Source organism: Ipomoea triloba, chromosome 15 (assembly GCF_003576645.1).
Source record: "Ipomoea triloba cultivar NCNSP0323 chromosome 15, ASM357664v1".
In the NCBI taxonomy this organism is placed as follows: Eukaryota; Viridiplantae; Streptophyta; class Magnoliopsida; order Solanales; family Convolvulaceae; genus Ipomoea; species Ipomoea triloba.
The window spans coordinates 4,208,105-4,224,284 of record NC_044930.1 but is presented as its reverse complement, the minus strand read 5'-3'; the positions used below and the strand labels follow the sequence as shown (position 1 = coordinate 4,224,284).

Genomic DNA, 16,180 nt, shown 5'->3' with positions numbered 1-16,180 from the left:
AGATGGTGGAGGGATAACTCACAGTGATGACCTCTTAGATGCGAGGATACCCACAATGAGTCCATCACATTAGGTGTAACTCTAAACTGCAACTGTCAATGCACAATTATGTATTCTCGCTCATAATTTATTAGGTGAGTACTAACTGAGTTGTCTGTGCGGACTATATTCTCTATTAACTCATTGCAAGGTCGAACAACTCAAAGTAATCTGCGAAAATAAATAGTTTTTTTTTTTTAATAACCGGGCAGGATCATCACGTCTAGTGTAACAGCTGAATTGGAATTCGTCAAGTCTGGTATACTTGAAAATGATATTGGAAAGATCAGTGGTAAAGTCATTATCATTATAGTTTGATACTACTAAATTGCCCCCTAAAATTGATGTTGTGCTGGACGCCATTATTACCGACACTCAAGATTTTCCACAGTTGAAAATATCTTAAGGGGGCCACAAATTTTTCTTACTGAATAAGATCAATCCCAACGACTTTCCATGTTTATTAATTGTTTAATTATGGGTCATGTGAGATCATCTCGCGCATTCTTACCCGTGAGATGGTTCAAGTTAGATCAATATGAAAATGTAATACTTATACTGAAAATTTTAGTACTAATTAAAAATAAAATGTTTGTTACTTATAAGGAAAATTTTAATACTTTTACATTTTTAAAAGTAATAAAAGTATTACATTTTCTAAGTAATATTGGCAAGTGTTTGCTACTTAAATATAATACTTTTAGTAAAATATAATAATTTTAAATCAAAATGTAAAAGTATACATTTTTTCTTCAAAAGTATTATTACACTTCTCCATATGAGTAATAAGCATTTTATCCCTTATTAGTATTATATTTTTCAATATAAGTATTACATTTGATTTTGACATGACTCGTCTCACGGATCTCACACAAGTTTTTGCCTTTAATTATATATGGGCATACTCTGGGGATAATTACTCAGTAAGAGAGAATTAGGAATCAATCAGAGTTGTTTATCTGAAAAGATCTAACAGATTATAAGTAAATAGAAGAAAAAAATTATATGGTGACATATTTGTAAATTATTTCAACTTTAAAGTGTCATAGAATGCAACTTTCAACGATATAGATTGTAGCTAGCAAAATTACCTTTGTATATTTGTTGATAAATCTTAAAAACCAAACCAAAGACTAAAGCCAAAGTTAACCACGAATACCAAATTAATAAATAGTAAAAAGTAAACTCCCAAACCAAACTACAGAGAAAATAACAACTAAACCATAAATTATTCGAATGTGTGACCGACTTTGATATTAATTTACAGAATCAAGCGCTTACCATTATAATAAAAGTTATAGCTAGTAGCGAAGACGCATCTTTATTTCCTTATAATTGCTTAGAAGTAACTCAGTATGCGGCACATTTCGATAACTAGATGCTGTACTCCACTATTTGAGCTGCCGCCTAACAGGTAAGTGTATTCAATTTTCACATTAGGTGTATTTAATAACATTGTTGATTATTTGATTGAATGAATATATTGATTTGTCAATTAATAGTATTGTACTTTTCATATTGAAGTATTGAACATTTAAAAAAAAAAAAGATAAAGAAAAACTAATTGAGAAGAACTACAAAGGTGTTAATTTTAACTTTTGTTCACGTACTCAATTATTGTACTTTTTACACTTTTGATATTCAAGTTATTTAATTAGAGTTGGTTCTCAATGTGATCTCTATATGTAATAATTTTAATTGCATACATAAACGTCATGTATACTATTTTAATTTTTTAAAACTATTTTCTTTAATTAAATAAATAATCTTAAAAAACATGGTCATCTATCTCATGCACATGTACAATGGAGGTAGAAACCATGCATTGTTGGACAACTATGATTATCAAAGAAATACATATGACATCGTGACTTGTACTGGGTGTTGGGTAAATGCTTGAAAGATTGAGTCTAACATCAATATCCTGTCAAACATCCTCATTCATGGTAGAGGACAATAATGTCCTCCTATGTTGTTGTGGAATTTGTGGTTGTCAATATAACTTACAATAATCTATACTCTACGGGTAAAAATGTGTTTATTATACGGAGTACTTTTTTTAAATTATTAATCTATTATGGTACTTTTTATAGTTCAAAAATATACTCCGTAATTGATTGTTTTAAATAATTCAAAAGTTTGTTTGTTTGTCTTTTTTCCTAACCACATATACCCTAAGCTAGTTGAGTAAGATCTAAGGTGGCAAAGTATCCGTTCATGAATTTTAGGGTAACTACATTTCCAAGATAGGTTTGAATCCCTAATTTAATTTCTTCTTCACCCAAACCGTTGAACCACCAACCCTAAGGGTCCTACATCTCACCCCGGCAGAGCATGTGGAAGGAGGTAAATCACAGTCGCTCAGTGGTTTAGCATACATGGCCAAATGTCGGTGCGCACAAGGAATCTACCCACTTTGAATAACATAATCCCTACACTATTCCAATCGTGTTTCAAACCTTGGTCTCTTCTTCCAAATACTACCTACTAAACCACTGAGTTAAGCCCGTGCAAGTAAAACTGTAATTTCTAATTAAGCTGTAAGAAACCATCATCTCATTCACATCTCATGAGTATTTAGAATTTCAGTTAGCCATTTTATAAAAATAAATAAATAAACAAACAAATAAATAAAAATTACATTAGCCTCGGTAGTTGAAGAGTATAATTTTGGGTAGTTGAATACTCCGTATATAACGTACAGACTGCAGAGGAAGGATAGTAATATGAGAAACGGTGCACGTGATAAGTGTAATTATTTTTTTACCACAAGCTGCGCTTCACTTTGGATCATTTTAGGTTATGTTTGGTAAAATTTATTTTAAAAGCTTATAAATTATTTTAAGTTATAAGTTTTAGTTGGTAAAAAAATAAATAGTTTAAAATAATATATTATATTAAAATACAAGAGTAAATTGCACTTTTGGTCCTCTGACTATAGCACCTCTATTAATTTCAACACTTGATTTTTAAAAGTAACAAATTAGTCCACTAACTATGATTTTTTAACAGATTTGGTCCTCCCGGCCAAATCACCGGCCAAATTTGGCCGGAAAAGTGTAATGGACAAAATCTTGAGGACAATTTAGTCATTTACCCTATTTTCTTCCCCTCTTTTCTTCTCTGCGCGTCGGAAGCCATGGAAGACGACAAACCCAAGCAGCAATGGAATTGTTAATTTCTTCTTCTCTTTTCTTCTCACGTGCGCCGAAATTCCACTCATAATCTGAAAAAGATGAGATTTTAAAATCATTTCTTGTCTGGGTAGTGGTATGAATATTTGCAGGTTTTGATTTACTTTTAGATTTTCAGGCACCCTTTGGAATCTTGTTGATAGAATCATTGAATCTGGGGAGAATTGAAGAAGAACATTTAATTTTCTTGAATGAGTGCTGATGTCTGCTCAGAAATGGCGCCGGAGGAAAAGGCGCCGATGCCTTCTTTTTCTGATTCCGATCTTGGGGACGCCGGAAACCACTACTACGTGCGCCTGTGCCCAGATCAGGTCCTGAAGAATGTGCTGGAGAACGTGCTGTGCTTTCTCAAGGATCGCCGCGACCGCAACGCGACGGCGCTGGTGTGCAAGGCGTGGTACCGGATTAGGGAGTATGAGTGGAATTATAGTTAATGGAATTGCCCTCAAGAGAAAGCACAGCACGTTAATGGAATTGACAATGAAGAATTATTATAGTTAATTAATGGAAAGCACAGCACGTTCATTACATTTTTGAGAATTTCGATTTCGAGGAAGAAAAGTGCAATTTTCCGGCCAAAAGTGCATTACGTAAAGCATAATAATTTCGAGGAATAAAATTAATGAACTAATGGAATAATATCGAGGAAGAGTAAATGACTAAATTGCCCTCAAGATTTTGTCCATTACACTTTTCCGGCCAAATTTGGCCGGGAGGACCAAATCTGTTAAAAAAATCATAGTTAATGGACTAATTTGTTACTTTTAAAAGTCAAGTGTTGAAATTAATAGAGGTGCTATAGTCAGAGTACCAAAAGTGTAATTTACTCTAAAATATTATTTTAAATAGTGTTTTAAAATAAGTTAATATCTATTAATTTTTAAGTTTTCAATTTTAAATTAGTTTATAAGTTGAAAAGTTACTCATAATAAACTAACTAATTGAAATTAAAGTATTTTTAGAAAAATGATAAATTATATTATTATCCTGAAATACTACAAAGATATACGGGGCATACCTGGATCCAAAAAGAAAATACAAATCCCATCCTCTAATGATGGTTAAGAGACCAATAAGCCAGATGCCTACAAAAAGTAGATAGGGTGACATAATTAGGCTGGTGGACCAAGATGTAGTGAATCGACTATAAAGTTAATTGTTGAATTAGTTATAATAAGTATAGAAGTGCATATAAGGAAAATCTAAGATATTAAAGTTAAAGATTAATAAGTAAAAAAATAAAATTTTAAAGTCAGGAATTTATTTTGAAACGCTATTTAGAGTAACATTTCAAAATAAGCTATTATTTTAAACTCTTTATATTTTAAGCTATTATAATTTTTTAAAGGTTTCTACAAATTTTCATTGAAGTCACCCTAGAGATTAAATCCAAGCAATATAATGTGTATTCTGCGACAAAGTTATTGTTTAATGAAAAATATTAAAATTAAACCAAAAGCAGATAAAGACAATAAACAAATAATCAGCATACCAATCAAAAACAAAGAAGAAATATAAAATTTAAAAAGATGCAAATGGACAAGCAAATAAATATAATGTATAAATAAATTATCACATTATCACATATAACAATGTTATTTAATGTCGGTAACAACTAAAATAGAACAAAAAAATGAAAAATGAGTGTAAAACCAAAAGAATGTGCAAGTGCAATGTATATAATATACATTATAACTGTAATTAATTATATTAATTATATTTTTATTTGTATTGATTTTTATCATTATTGACTCTTATATTATATGTTTGTATGTGTGTGGTATGTCCATGCGTAAAATAGAGTTTTAAATATTGTGTGACAATACTTAAATTTTGTCTAAATCTTTTCTAATAATATTAATATTAACAATAATAAATATGACTTTTTTTTTAAAGACCTTGTGGTCTGGTGGCACTCGGTTGCACTCTCATATGGAAGGGATGGATTTTCGTCCCAGTAAGGGCGATATTGACTTTTTGTGCTTCAATAGATTGAGAAAGTAGTACTGAACAGATACTGTATTATAACAGAGTCAGTAGTACTAAAAAAAAATATGACTTTTTTTTTTTATATATTATAGAGATTTCGAGAAACCTTTTTAATATTTAAAATATTTTTATGATAAATGAAATATGACAAAAATCATTTTATCACTTTGTCGATTGACTTTAAGTCGTTTCAGACCGAATATGACAATAGTGGTTTCAAGAAATGTAAGGTAATGAACCACGTACGTAGTCACATTTGTATGCTGAATGAAATGTTTGTCCATTTCTCTTATGTCGTTGTGTGTATATATTTCCTTTGCTTTTATTCACCAAAGTATTTAACTTTTTCCCGACATAAAAATTAATATACAATCCTTGAATTTTTCTTCATCGTTGGAACCTTCATTCCCTTTTCGTGAGTCCAATTTTTTTTTTTTTATTAATATTTCATGTTGGTTGGTTTCACTTAAATTCTATTTGTATTTTAGTGTTTTGCTCATTTTATTTTAATATTTTATATTTGTGTTGTGGACTCAACGTGTAATGCACTCTCTTTTTATTTATTTTTCCTTCAAATATGTTTAATTATCGCAATATCTACTATACTAATAAGAGCCAAAGAGAGTTAGGCCTAAAATGGGTAGAAAAAATGGCGGTCAAATTATTTAATCAAATGGATGGTTCAGATGAATTATTTAATCAAATAGATGGTTAAGATAATTCAGATTAATATTATTAATAGAGATTACCTAATTTAACCTTACTTTTATGATTATCCGTTAAGTTTTCCGTTAAATATTCTCTTCTCCGTTAATATTCCGTTAACTTTTAACTTACTCATTAATTTCTATAAAAAAGGTCTTAGGTTCGAACATCATCTCAATCAAATTTGACATAATTAAGTTTCCCGCTCTATTTTACTCTTATTAAATTAAATAAATTAGTAGCTACAACAAAAATGATACATATATATGTATTTCTTTAATTTAGAATTATGTGTCTACAATACCTTTATTTGAAAAAATTATTCATTATCAAAAAATTAAATTAAATAAGAGAAATAATTTCATTAGTTATATTGTCTTTATTTTCTCTCATACAAAGATTCTTTACATTCAAATTTATCAATTGATATTCATTACATTGTCCATTATCTTATTTTTACAATATCTTGTAATTAAATTCAAAGTTATAGTACAAAATAATGTTATATATTTATTTACCAAGTATTTTATTAATACTATGAAAAAAAATTTTAAAATAATTTGAAGCTAATTATATTAACTACTTGGTGATTGGTTGACAAAGAGAGTACTCAAATAATAACCCAACAAATTGAAGCGGAATCACTCTATTTTACTCTTATTGAATTAAATAAATTAATAGTTACACCAAAAAATGATACATATGTATTTCTTTAATACCATGAAAAAAATAAAAAAGAATAGTTTGAAACCAATCATATTAACTACTTGGGGGATTTGTTGACAATGAAAGTACTCAAATAATCCATTACCCAGCAAATTGAATCGAGAAACTACGTTTTAATATCTTTATAATACATAATATTTTAAAATTTCAATTTTTTATTAATTAATTTAATCTTTTTTCTTAAACTAGGAATTTCTTTATCCACAATAACTCATTCAACAATAATGGTTGAACCAAATGAACCCCAAGATTTTCAAAAAAATAAATAAAATAAAAAAATGAACCCCAAGCAGAACACCTAAAGGAAAGTCCATAGCTCCTATATCATAATCTCATTGCATGGCGTTGTCATCTATGCTACCAACAATATCCGAATTGCAAATAACACACTACCAACAAAAAGGAAGAGAACAAATAGTAAAGATGAAGATAATGGCAATGTTACTCAAAAGAGAATTAAGAACACTTAGAAAAATTCAAATTAAAAGTAGTATTTATTTAGACTATCATTTTTAGACCAAATATTTAGACTATCAATTTTACAAGGCTGCAAACATTTATTTTAGTAATAATTATAATGAATTTTCTATATTATCTTGAATTCATATACTTTGAGTTAGATATTTAAATAAAAAAATTCGACATTCAATTATCCATGTATAAACTTCTCCTATATAATCTTGCATTGATATACTTTCAAATATTTATTTAAATATAAACATTGGCATTAACCCATACGCGCAATGCGCGTATAAAACTAGTTTTCTAATAATAGATGGATGATTTGGCAAGATCGCAAGACATGCAAATAATGGTAAGTATCTAGGAAAATATTCATAGAAAAAAAAACTATAATAATTGTATTTACTACAGCCAAGAAATTAAGGATTACAAGGTGCTGAGATGAACCACAACACTATAAGAAAAAATTAAATTTCTCAACAAAAAAATTCATAAGTAAATTACTGAAATACATAAGGAGTTAATACCCGATTTGGTCCCTCAACTATTAAAATTTCACCACTATTTTGGCCCTTGACTTCCAAACTTGTTCAATTCCATCCCCAACTATGCAATTTTTAACAAAAACAGTCCTAATCTGGACTATTTTGGATTGGAAAAAAGACTACTTTAGGTAAAAATATGCATAGTTGAGGATGAAATTGAGCAAGTTTAAAAATTGATGACCAAAGTAGTAAAAATCCTAATAGTCGAGGGACCAAATCAGATATTAACTCAATCCATAAGTATTTAATTACCAACAGATTTCCGTCATTAGTAAAACACTAAAATCTATAATTGTTTAAGTTGTTGATTATTATTGTGTATTATTGGGCTAACTTCCAATTTCTCAAGTTGTGTCTAGGTAGCTTGTGAGTTATGGAATGAAAGCAGAATTGATAGAGAATGAGTGTCGGCGGGTTAACCAAATCATATGAGATCATATCACCATTTAATTGTGTCAAAGAAAAGACTGCAAGAAGGAGATGAATTGAAGCTTATTAGTTTAGGTAGGTAGCTCACCTCCCAACCCAACATATTGCTGAGATTCTGCAATAGTTTTGTTGTTTTATATGACCATTTTGATCCATAGCTTGTGTCTTGTCTTGTTGAGTATGTTAGCTTATTCTAACATTTCAACCGCCCCCAATTTTACCTTAGTAAATTTCTAAAAGTAATTGAATTAAATATATGCCTATAATATAGCTAGGTAGTGTAATACTATACATATTCTTCATTTTTACTCACTGTTTTTAGTTTTACTTATCCTACATATTTTAGTTCATTCAGAAAAATAGTGAGCCACAATTTGTATTAATCTCTTTCTCTTCTAATCTATAAATAAAATCATAATACATGACGTGAGTTTTACTCCTTAAGAGCCTATGTATCATTTTTCTTTTAGAATATATTGGGTCTTAAACTCTTACAAGTGCTAACGGATAGCCAAATAGGTGTTAGAGAACAAGATCATATCGACTTATCCAATTACCTTCCAAGTCTCTGTAAAGGCCTCTACCCAACAGCCTTATAAGTTGTACTTTGCAGCACCCCTCCACATTTAACTTAAGCCACTCAACCTCTAAACACTTTCTATATAGCATGATGAGGGTTCATTTTCAATAAATTCTTATATATATATAAGCATATATTTTTTAGTCAAATACATTTATAGTTTTGTATAAAATTCAAACCAGAACTTTAAACATTTTTTTTTCAAAATTGTTAATGAATCATTGGTTCCCATAAAAAAGAAACCAGCTAATCATTGACATTTTGATTATATTAAAATTAAAATTACCAATTAGGAGAAGATTGCTGAGATTAATTATCAATAATCATGTGTTTCTTCCAACTAATTAAGTCATGTAAGTAATAAGCAAAAGAAGCTTTATATCCAATTGGATGAATGAGACACGAAAAGGGGTTACGTGACCCTCATAATTTCATTAATTAGTGGAAATAATTCAGACATGATGTTTAGGTTAAAACTAACCTTTCATTAACCTTAAAAGCTGGATTCCTTTCACCACCGCCAAACATCAAAGATTCGAAATCAATCATTATCAAAACCTTTTCTTGCTTTTCCTGCCCTTTTTTTTTCATAACCCAGGACCCAGGTATCCTTAGCACATTGAGCTCAACCCAATCCCAGTCCATTATCTAAGAACCTAAGTTTTAGATGCATAAATTTCGAAGCATATATTTAAAATAGGTAAAAACTTGTGTGAGATCATCTGGTTCGTGAGACGGGTTGAGTCACGATGAAAATATAATACTTATAGATTAGGACTAAAGTGTTTGTTAAAGGGGAAGTGTAATACTTTTTAAGAAAGTTGTAATACTTTTTACATTTTGATTTAAAAATATTACATTTTTCATAAAAAAAAAATATTATATTTTCATTTATAAGTAATTAACAAACACTTTATTTCTTATACGTATTACATTTTCCTATTAACCTGATCATTCAAAAATATATTCATGAGACGGTCTCACAAGAGAGTCACTCTTTAAAATGACTAATTTAATTTGTATTGGGTAAGATGTTGATTGTGCAAAACACTCTCTCATGAGTATTGCACGTACTCTGAACACTAATGATTAAAATTCTAATTTGCCAAAAAAATGATTAAAATTCTAATATTTTCTCCCTTCAAGAGTAATTAATATTGTGGATTGGGGCTTAGCTGCGGTTTGGGCTCAACCCAAACATTTCTCATTGAGCTATCTATCCAAGATGAATTTTTCCTTTTGCTTAGGATAATTTTTTTTGGGAAGGTAAGGTTGAACACATTCTTTGAAGGTAGAATATAATAGAGCAGCTGACAAGTGAATTGTACATGTTATAATATAATCAAGCATATTCATTATATATCACAAGGCACAACATTCTGCATTATTGTACATGTTTTTGGTACAAATCCTGTAATGTACATAAGAAGACTATAGAGTCTGCATTATTTTGAAGCTACACGGTGAGGAAAATATTTCACCCTGACCATTTTGTAAGGCTGCTAGGGACTTACTCACTTGCTATGATGCGGTGAAGAAGATTTGAACCCGAAATCTCTTATGAAGAGTTAAATATGTCACTGAACTTAAAGATTTTTCACTAAGTGACAAAGAACTTCACCATCCAAACGGTTGAAATGAGCCATTCCCCTTGCGGGATTCAACCGGTTCATGGTACCCAATGTTTTCGACGGCCCCAACCGTCTTGAACAGCCGCCGTTTATTTACCTCCTCTACCAGTGTCCGGTGCAACAGTTGGCTACGAAGATCCACCAGCGACCGAACTCTAGTCATCTTCGGCCGCTGATGATTCGACCCACAACAACCCTTCTTATTATTGCTCCTGCTGCTTGTTTCTGGGCACAACCTCGTACCCGTGTTTGTCTTTTGAATCAACAAAGATTCCCTACCCCCCTTGGCGCTCAAATCACCATCGCTTTCAGTAGCCCAACACATGTTAGAGCAGTCGTGCGAGTTCATTGAGCTTCGCGAACTCGTATCATCATCTGTCCCAATGACAAGTCAAATTTGGTATCAGAGCAAACAACAGAATCTTAGATTCACTTTTAATTAAGACAGAACACAAAACAGAACATGTTATTCAACTAACATAGAACTAAAGATATCCGAATTTAAATGAAAAATGAACGTACTTTGAAGCCAATCATGGTTTATTTTTTCAAGGAGGTCTGGGAGAGAGGCCTGGGAAGAAGACTGCGAGGAGAGGGAATAAAAGGGGTGGCGAGTAGTGCTAATTCCTACGTTGTCGTCGTCATCGTCTTCGTCATCATCATCAATGTAGTTGAAGCTATGCTGTTTCTGATATTGAGTTGATGTCCAGGTTGGGACTAATGCAGAAATCTCCTCATCAATCATCTCTGCAATATCCAGAGGCATCCAATCTGTTATCTCCAATTCCTTCACCATTTCCGTGGCCACCTCCAATGCAGTGTCACTGCTGATGTCAAATGGGAAAAATATGTTCCTAGCTTTCCCTGCAATGCCAACCAAATCATAAACATCAATGCTACCTCGGATTATTGAGATTATTGATTGTTTGTGTAATTATTTGACTCTGTGACTTATTTGCTAACATTCAGGTTTGTTGACTTGGTAACTACAAGGTTATAATCAAGTTCGATTCTCAATAGAAGTCATGCTTTATCTGATCGATCTCCTTGTGATTCTTTACCGGGTAGGGTCACTAGGTAATCACCCCTCGGATAGCTTGGGGGGTTCCAGCTAAGATCACAAGGCGAAGTTTTCCCAGTGTGGGCAATTGTGGGTTTCTGGCTGGAGTTACAAGGCGAAATTTACCCCCTGGACTAATAGTGGCAGATTTCTCTCGTCACTCAAAAAATAAAGAAAGGTAATTGTGGGTTTCTGGCTAGGTCATTATCGAAATTAATTACCCCTGGACTAATAGTTGCAGGTTTATCTGGTCACTCAAAAAACTAAAGAAAGGTGGAAAAGTACCATCCTTATCAGAGATTTGTACTCTGAGGAAGATGGTATCATCTTCAGGATTCAATGTGCCAGTGATGGTCATATCTGAGCTTTTAGCTTGGTCAACAAAACATGGTTCAACTTCAAGCAATTTTCCATTGGGAATCAATTTCTGGGATGGGAGTTTCGCAGATTCATGTTCTTGATCATCATCAGCAGCAAGAAATGGATCCATCAGCAAGTCGTGAGCAGATGGGCGTTTGGAAGCAGGCTCCAAGCATCTTCCCACGAATCTTTGAGCCTCGGCATTGTCAATCCGATAAAATGCAGCAGGGAGCTTTCCCTGTGACAAATAATGTGTATATGTTAACGTTAATTTACCAGAATTTTTTAAGGATGAAGGTAGCTTGCTTACAGATGTGACTTTCTTGTATATTTGAGCAGGATTGGTGCACTCGCTGTATGGATATTCAGAAGTGAGCATCTCCAATACACACATGCCAAAGGAGTATATGTCAACCAGCTCATCGTACTCCTCCTCGTACAACTCCGGTGCCATGAATTCAGGTGTACCTACCAAAACAAAATCATTAACATTGTTTATAAGTCAACATAAGCCAAGTTAATCAAGTTGTTAGCTTAGTAATCATAAAGTTACAAATTCAACTCCTAATGAGAGCGACCTATTAGACTTTTTGATTTAAATTAGATATGGACAATCTAGATTGGTTTAACAATTAGTTAGGGTGTCTATTTGCTTTCTTAATTTGAGTACATCTTTTGTCAGCCAGGTACCTATTAGTTTTTTTTATTTAAATTAAATTGGTCAGCTATAGGCAACTTAAACTGGTTTAACTGATCCTTCGCCAGCTAGGGTCATAAAGTAGTCCTCTACTTTGTTGATTAGGGTAGCAAGTTTTAATTTACAAAATGCACCTCTCCAATAGTATCTACTAGTTTTTCTCCTCACTCAAACCAGACTGCACCCTGTCCTTTCAACAGTAACTGTCAAATTAGACTTTTAATTTACCTATTACACTATGGGCATGGGATCCACGGAGCATGGCTGCTAAGCCCAAATCACCAATCTTGACTTGGGCAAGATGCCCATTTACAAAGATGTTATCACACTTGAGATCGCGGTGGATAACAGGGGGATCATGGCTGTGCAAATACGCAAGACCTTCAAGGATTTGGCGCACCCAGTTTTTGATTGCTCGAATGTTCACTGTCGTGTACCTCTGCCTGTACCTGTTTCAAAGACAACCCAACCCACAATTATAAATAACCTTATTGTCTCCGAAATGGAAGATCCATGAATGAATTATATTATATATTACTCTCTGAGCGTGCCGGAAGTGAACATCTCGGTGATGAAGTTGAACGTCCGGCGATCGGTGTCGATCCAGGATGCATGGAATCGCATTATGGAGGTGTGATCAAGATCCTTGAGGAGGAGGACTTCGGAGTATAGCCTCTGCAGCTCTTCCGGCGACCGGAAAACATTGTTCAGCTTGATCTGGTTCCAGGCAACCTCCATTCCTAGGACTTCATCAAACGCTCTGTAAACTGTCTTTATTGCTCCTTTACCCAGGATGTCCCTGAACTGCATTAACCATAACAACGTTAATTAGGTTGTCCATAGTTAACCACTCAAACTAATAAAATCAATAGTTCCTTCAGCTCCAATAAAAGTCAAATTATCAAATTAGTCTGATCAACTTGAATAGATTGTCCAAGTAAGTAAAATTATCAAATTAGTCTGATCAACTTGAATAGATTGTCCAAGTAGCATACAAATTATAACAATGGTTAGTTTTTGGGTCACAAATTACATTGAAGAATCTAAATTCAAAACCAGACAGCCCAATTAATTAACTACTCTTATCTTTTTTGTATTATTGAGGTGTGGGGCCAATACTACAATGTGTGACAAAAACTGTGAATAATGCAAGGAACAGCTAAGGCCATAATAAGTCGACAAGTTGTAGTGCCATCCAGGAAAACTTGTTTTTAATTATTATTACAATTTCTTCAAATATTTATCAATTTAGCAAATTCATTTTTAAAAAGTCAACTCTTGGAGTTCAACAAACCCAACAAAATACAAGCATATATGGTGTCCTGGTGCCAATACTTGTACCATATATGCCTCCTAATTTAAGTCAACGCAGCAAATTGGTCCCCCTATCCACACGTGTTAAAATATAGATTTGGTGTGCTCAGCCTAAGGGCATATTATCTTAAAATACTCCAAAATCTTTAGATCAAACTATATTGTTTTATAACTTTAATATTAATAGTATTATCTAGTATCTAGAACGTTGACATGCACTAGAAAAGACGGATAGAGGTGGCCATAAGTTCCCGATCAACAACTTTAAACTTAAAAAGGTCGGCTTAAAATTAAATTTATAAACCACTAAATAATATAATTAACATAGGCCTTTTGAATATGAAAGTGTTTCTCACACTACAAGAAAATAGCAAAATACCAGCTGCAGATTAATAAATACCTACAAATTTAAATGTTATAGCTTATGCTAAATTAGGGAATCTCAAAAATAAAGAAAGTGATTTTTTTAGGAGTGTTGTCTAATACGATTCTTTCGAATATGAAGTCACAAATTTGATCATCAACTTTATGGTGAATTGAATATATATATATATATATATATATATATATTCTTTATAGTTTTGACCCATCTCCTAAAAGGCAATTTTGGCTCCTCCTCACATGAAAAGGCATTAAATTCTTAAACACATCAATGCTACTAATATAATCCATGACAAATTTCAACGTAGACTAGAAAACATATAAATTATTAATGATTTTTTTTATAAAAAAATCATGATAGTAATAATAGAGCAAAAACTTACACGTCCATAGCGTTCCGATGGATCCATCTCCACATATTCCAACTTGGCTCCGCCGCCGAGGATATCATTTAGACGGCCGGTTTTGTGCATGGTGATCAAACACACACAACACTATCAAAGTGTGTGTATATATATAAACCTTAATTCCTCAAAAAGCTTGCTTATTATATTGTACTATATAGATGTATGTTTTTAATTTCCTAGTTTTCTTAAGGTGGTTGAAAGCTGCTAATATTATGAGAGAGGGAAGCTAAGAGGGTGCTAAAAAATCCGAGGTTTTCCCTCGTGATTCTCGTATGAAAAAACACCAAACAAGAGCCAGAAGAGCCTGGAGTAATCGATCCTGAGCATGATCCAACACATCCCTATAACTCCACGCGAAAACTCGTCGTAGACTGGACCAGAAGGATTCATCTGAGTTCAACAACGTTGTGCGTGTCTGTGTGTGTATATATATGTGTGTGCAGGGTATCTATAGAAGCAAGGAGTGGAGCAGAATTGAAAGAGATTAATTGAAGCAATAAAATCTGAATTGAAGATTCTTTATGAGTTGTGATTTGCAGATAGAGATGAATGAAGTGGATCTGAGCCACTAAAAGTGGGGGATTTGAGAGGAATTATTGGTATTTCTGAACTTGAAGAATCTACAGCTACGTCTTGGGAGCACCTGCACCATTGTTTGTGGTTGAATATCGCAGATAAGTCCAAGAAGGTTCTTGACAAAAGGGGAGAATAGAAGGAGAGAGAGAGAGAGAGAGATTGATGGAAATGAAGAAAACTGTTGGCTTTTTGGGATCAGAGGTTTTTTGGCTTTTGGGTAGGATGGGACTTTTGGTGAGAGGAAGATCGAGGTTAATAATGAAAGCTAAGGGAGATGTTGTTATTGTTCAATGCAATGCATCATTCATTCATATATGGCCGTCCCGGGTTCCGGTTGGCCATATGTTAAATAGTAAACTAGCTGACTTAGGGATAGTGACCCGACTTCCTTATATTAATCTAATTTCATACAATACCAATACTAATATAATATGTTAGAAAAAAACATAACAATAATTAGATTATATTGAAATTTTATTATCTAAAATTTTGATGTAGACATTTTCTATGGAACCCACAAGATGAAGATAACTAATAATCAATTGTCACATAGAATAAAAGTAGTGAGCGAGTACATGTAATAAAACTCTATTAAGTTTATCATCTCAACTAGGAGAATCCAAATCACTTTGACTCAAATCAAATTCGAAGTGAACCCATTAAAAATTATTCCACACAATGATCATTTTAAATGTCAAATTTTAGCTAATTTTTTGGATAGTTGATAACTTTTGTCTTTTCTTCTGTTATATTATTAAAACAAATAAAATAATATAAATAAAAAAAGATATCATAAATTCGGTAACAACAACAGGGGGCTAAAATAGCTTCAACTTTTAGAATTAGTTGATCAAATAATTATAGTATAGGGTCGCTATAAGGGTTAGAAATTTATCATCAATCCTTTTCATATTGAGTAGTTAAAGAACAATAAAATGAGGAGAGCTTATGATGTTCCAACTCCTTTTTTTAATCGCAATAATGAAACTATTTTATTCTACGAATTATATATATATATATATATATATATATATATATATATATATATATATATATATATATATATATAGAGTGAGATTCATATA

General features: G+C 32.2%; 1 protein-coding gene across 1 annotated transcript; it reads right to left on the bottom strand.

Annotated features, from left to right (window-relative positions):
* Positions 1-9,994: 9,994 nt before the first annotated feature.
* Positions 9,995-15,303, bottom strand: LOC116007301 (probable serine/threonine-protein kinase WNK5). The gene is made up of 7 exons (XM_031247943.1): positions 14,496-15,303; positions 12,956-13,221; positions 12,646-12,866; positions 12,031-12,188; positions 11,646-11,958; positions 10,823-11,164; positions 9,995-10,675 (listed from the first exon to the last, which is right to left on the bottom strand). The coding sequence occupies exons 1-7, from the start codon at positions 14,583-14,585 to the stop codon at positions 10,287-10,289; spliced, it is 1,779 nt and encodes a 592-aa protein (XP_031103803.1). The 5' UTR covers positions 14,586-15,303; the 3' UTR covers positions 9,995-10,286.
* Positions 15,304-16,180: the final 877 nt, after the last annotated feature.

Coding starts and splice junctions, on each gene's coding strand:
- LOC116007301 (XM_031247943.1), bottom strand. CDS start 14,585: ATGCACAAAACCGGCCGTCTAAATGATATCCTCGGCGGCGGAGCCAAG. Junction 13,222..14,495: donor CATCGGAACGCTATGGACGT/GTAAGTTTTTGC, acceptor TGGTTAATGCAG/TTCAGGGACATCCTGGGTAA. Junction 10,676..10,822: donor AAACCATGATTGGCTTCAAA/GTACGTTCATTT, acceptor TCATTGGGACAG/ATGATGATACGAGTTCGCGA.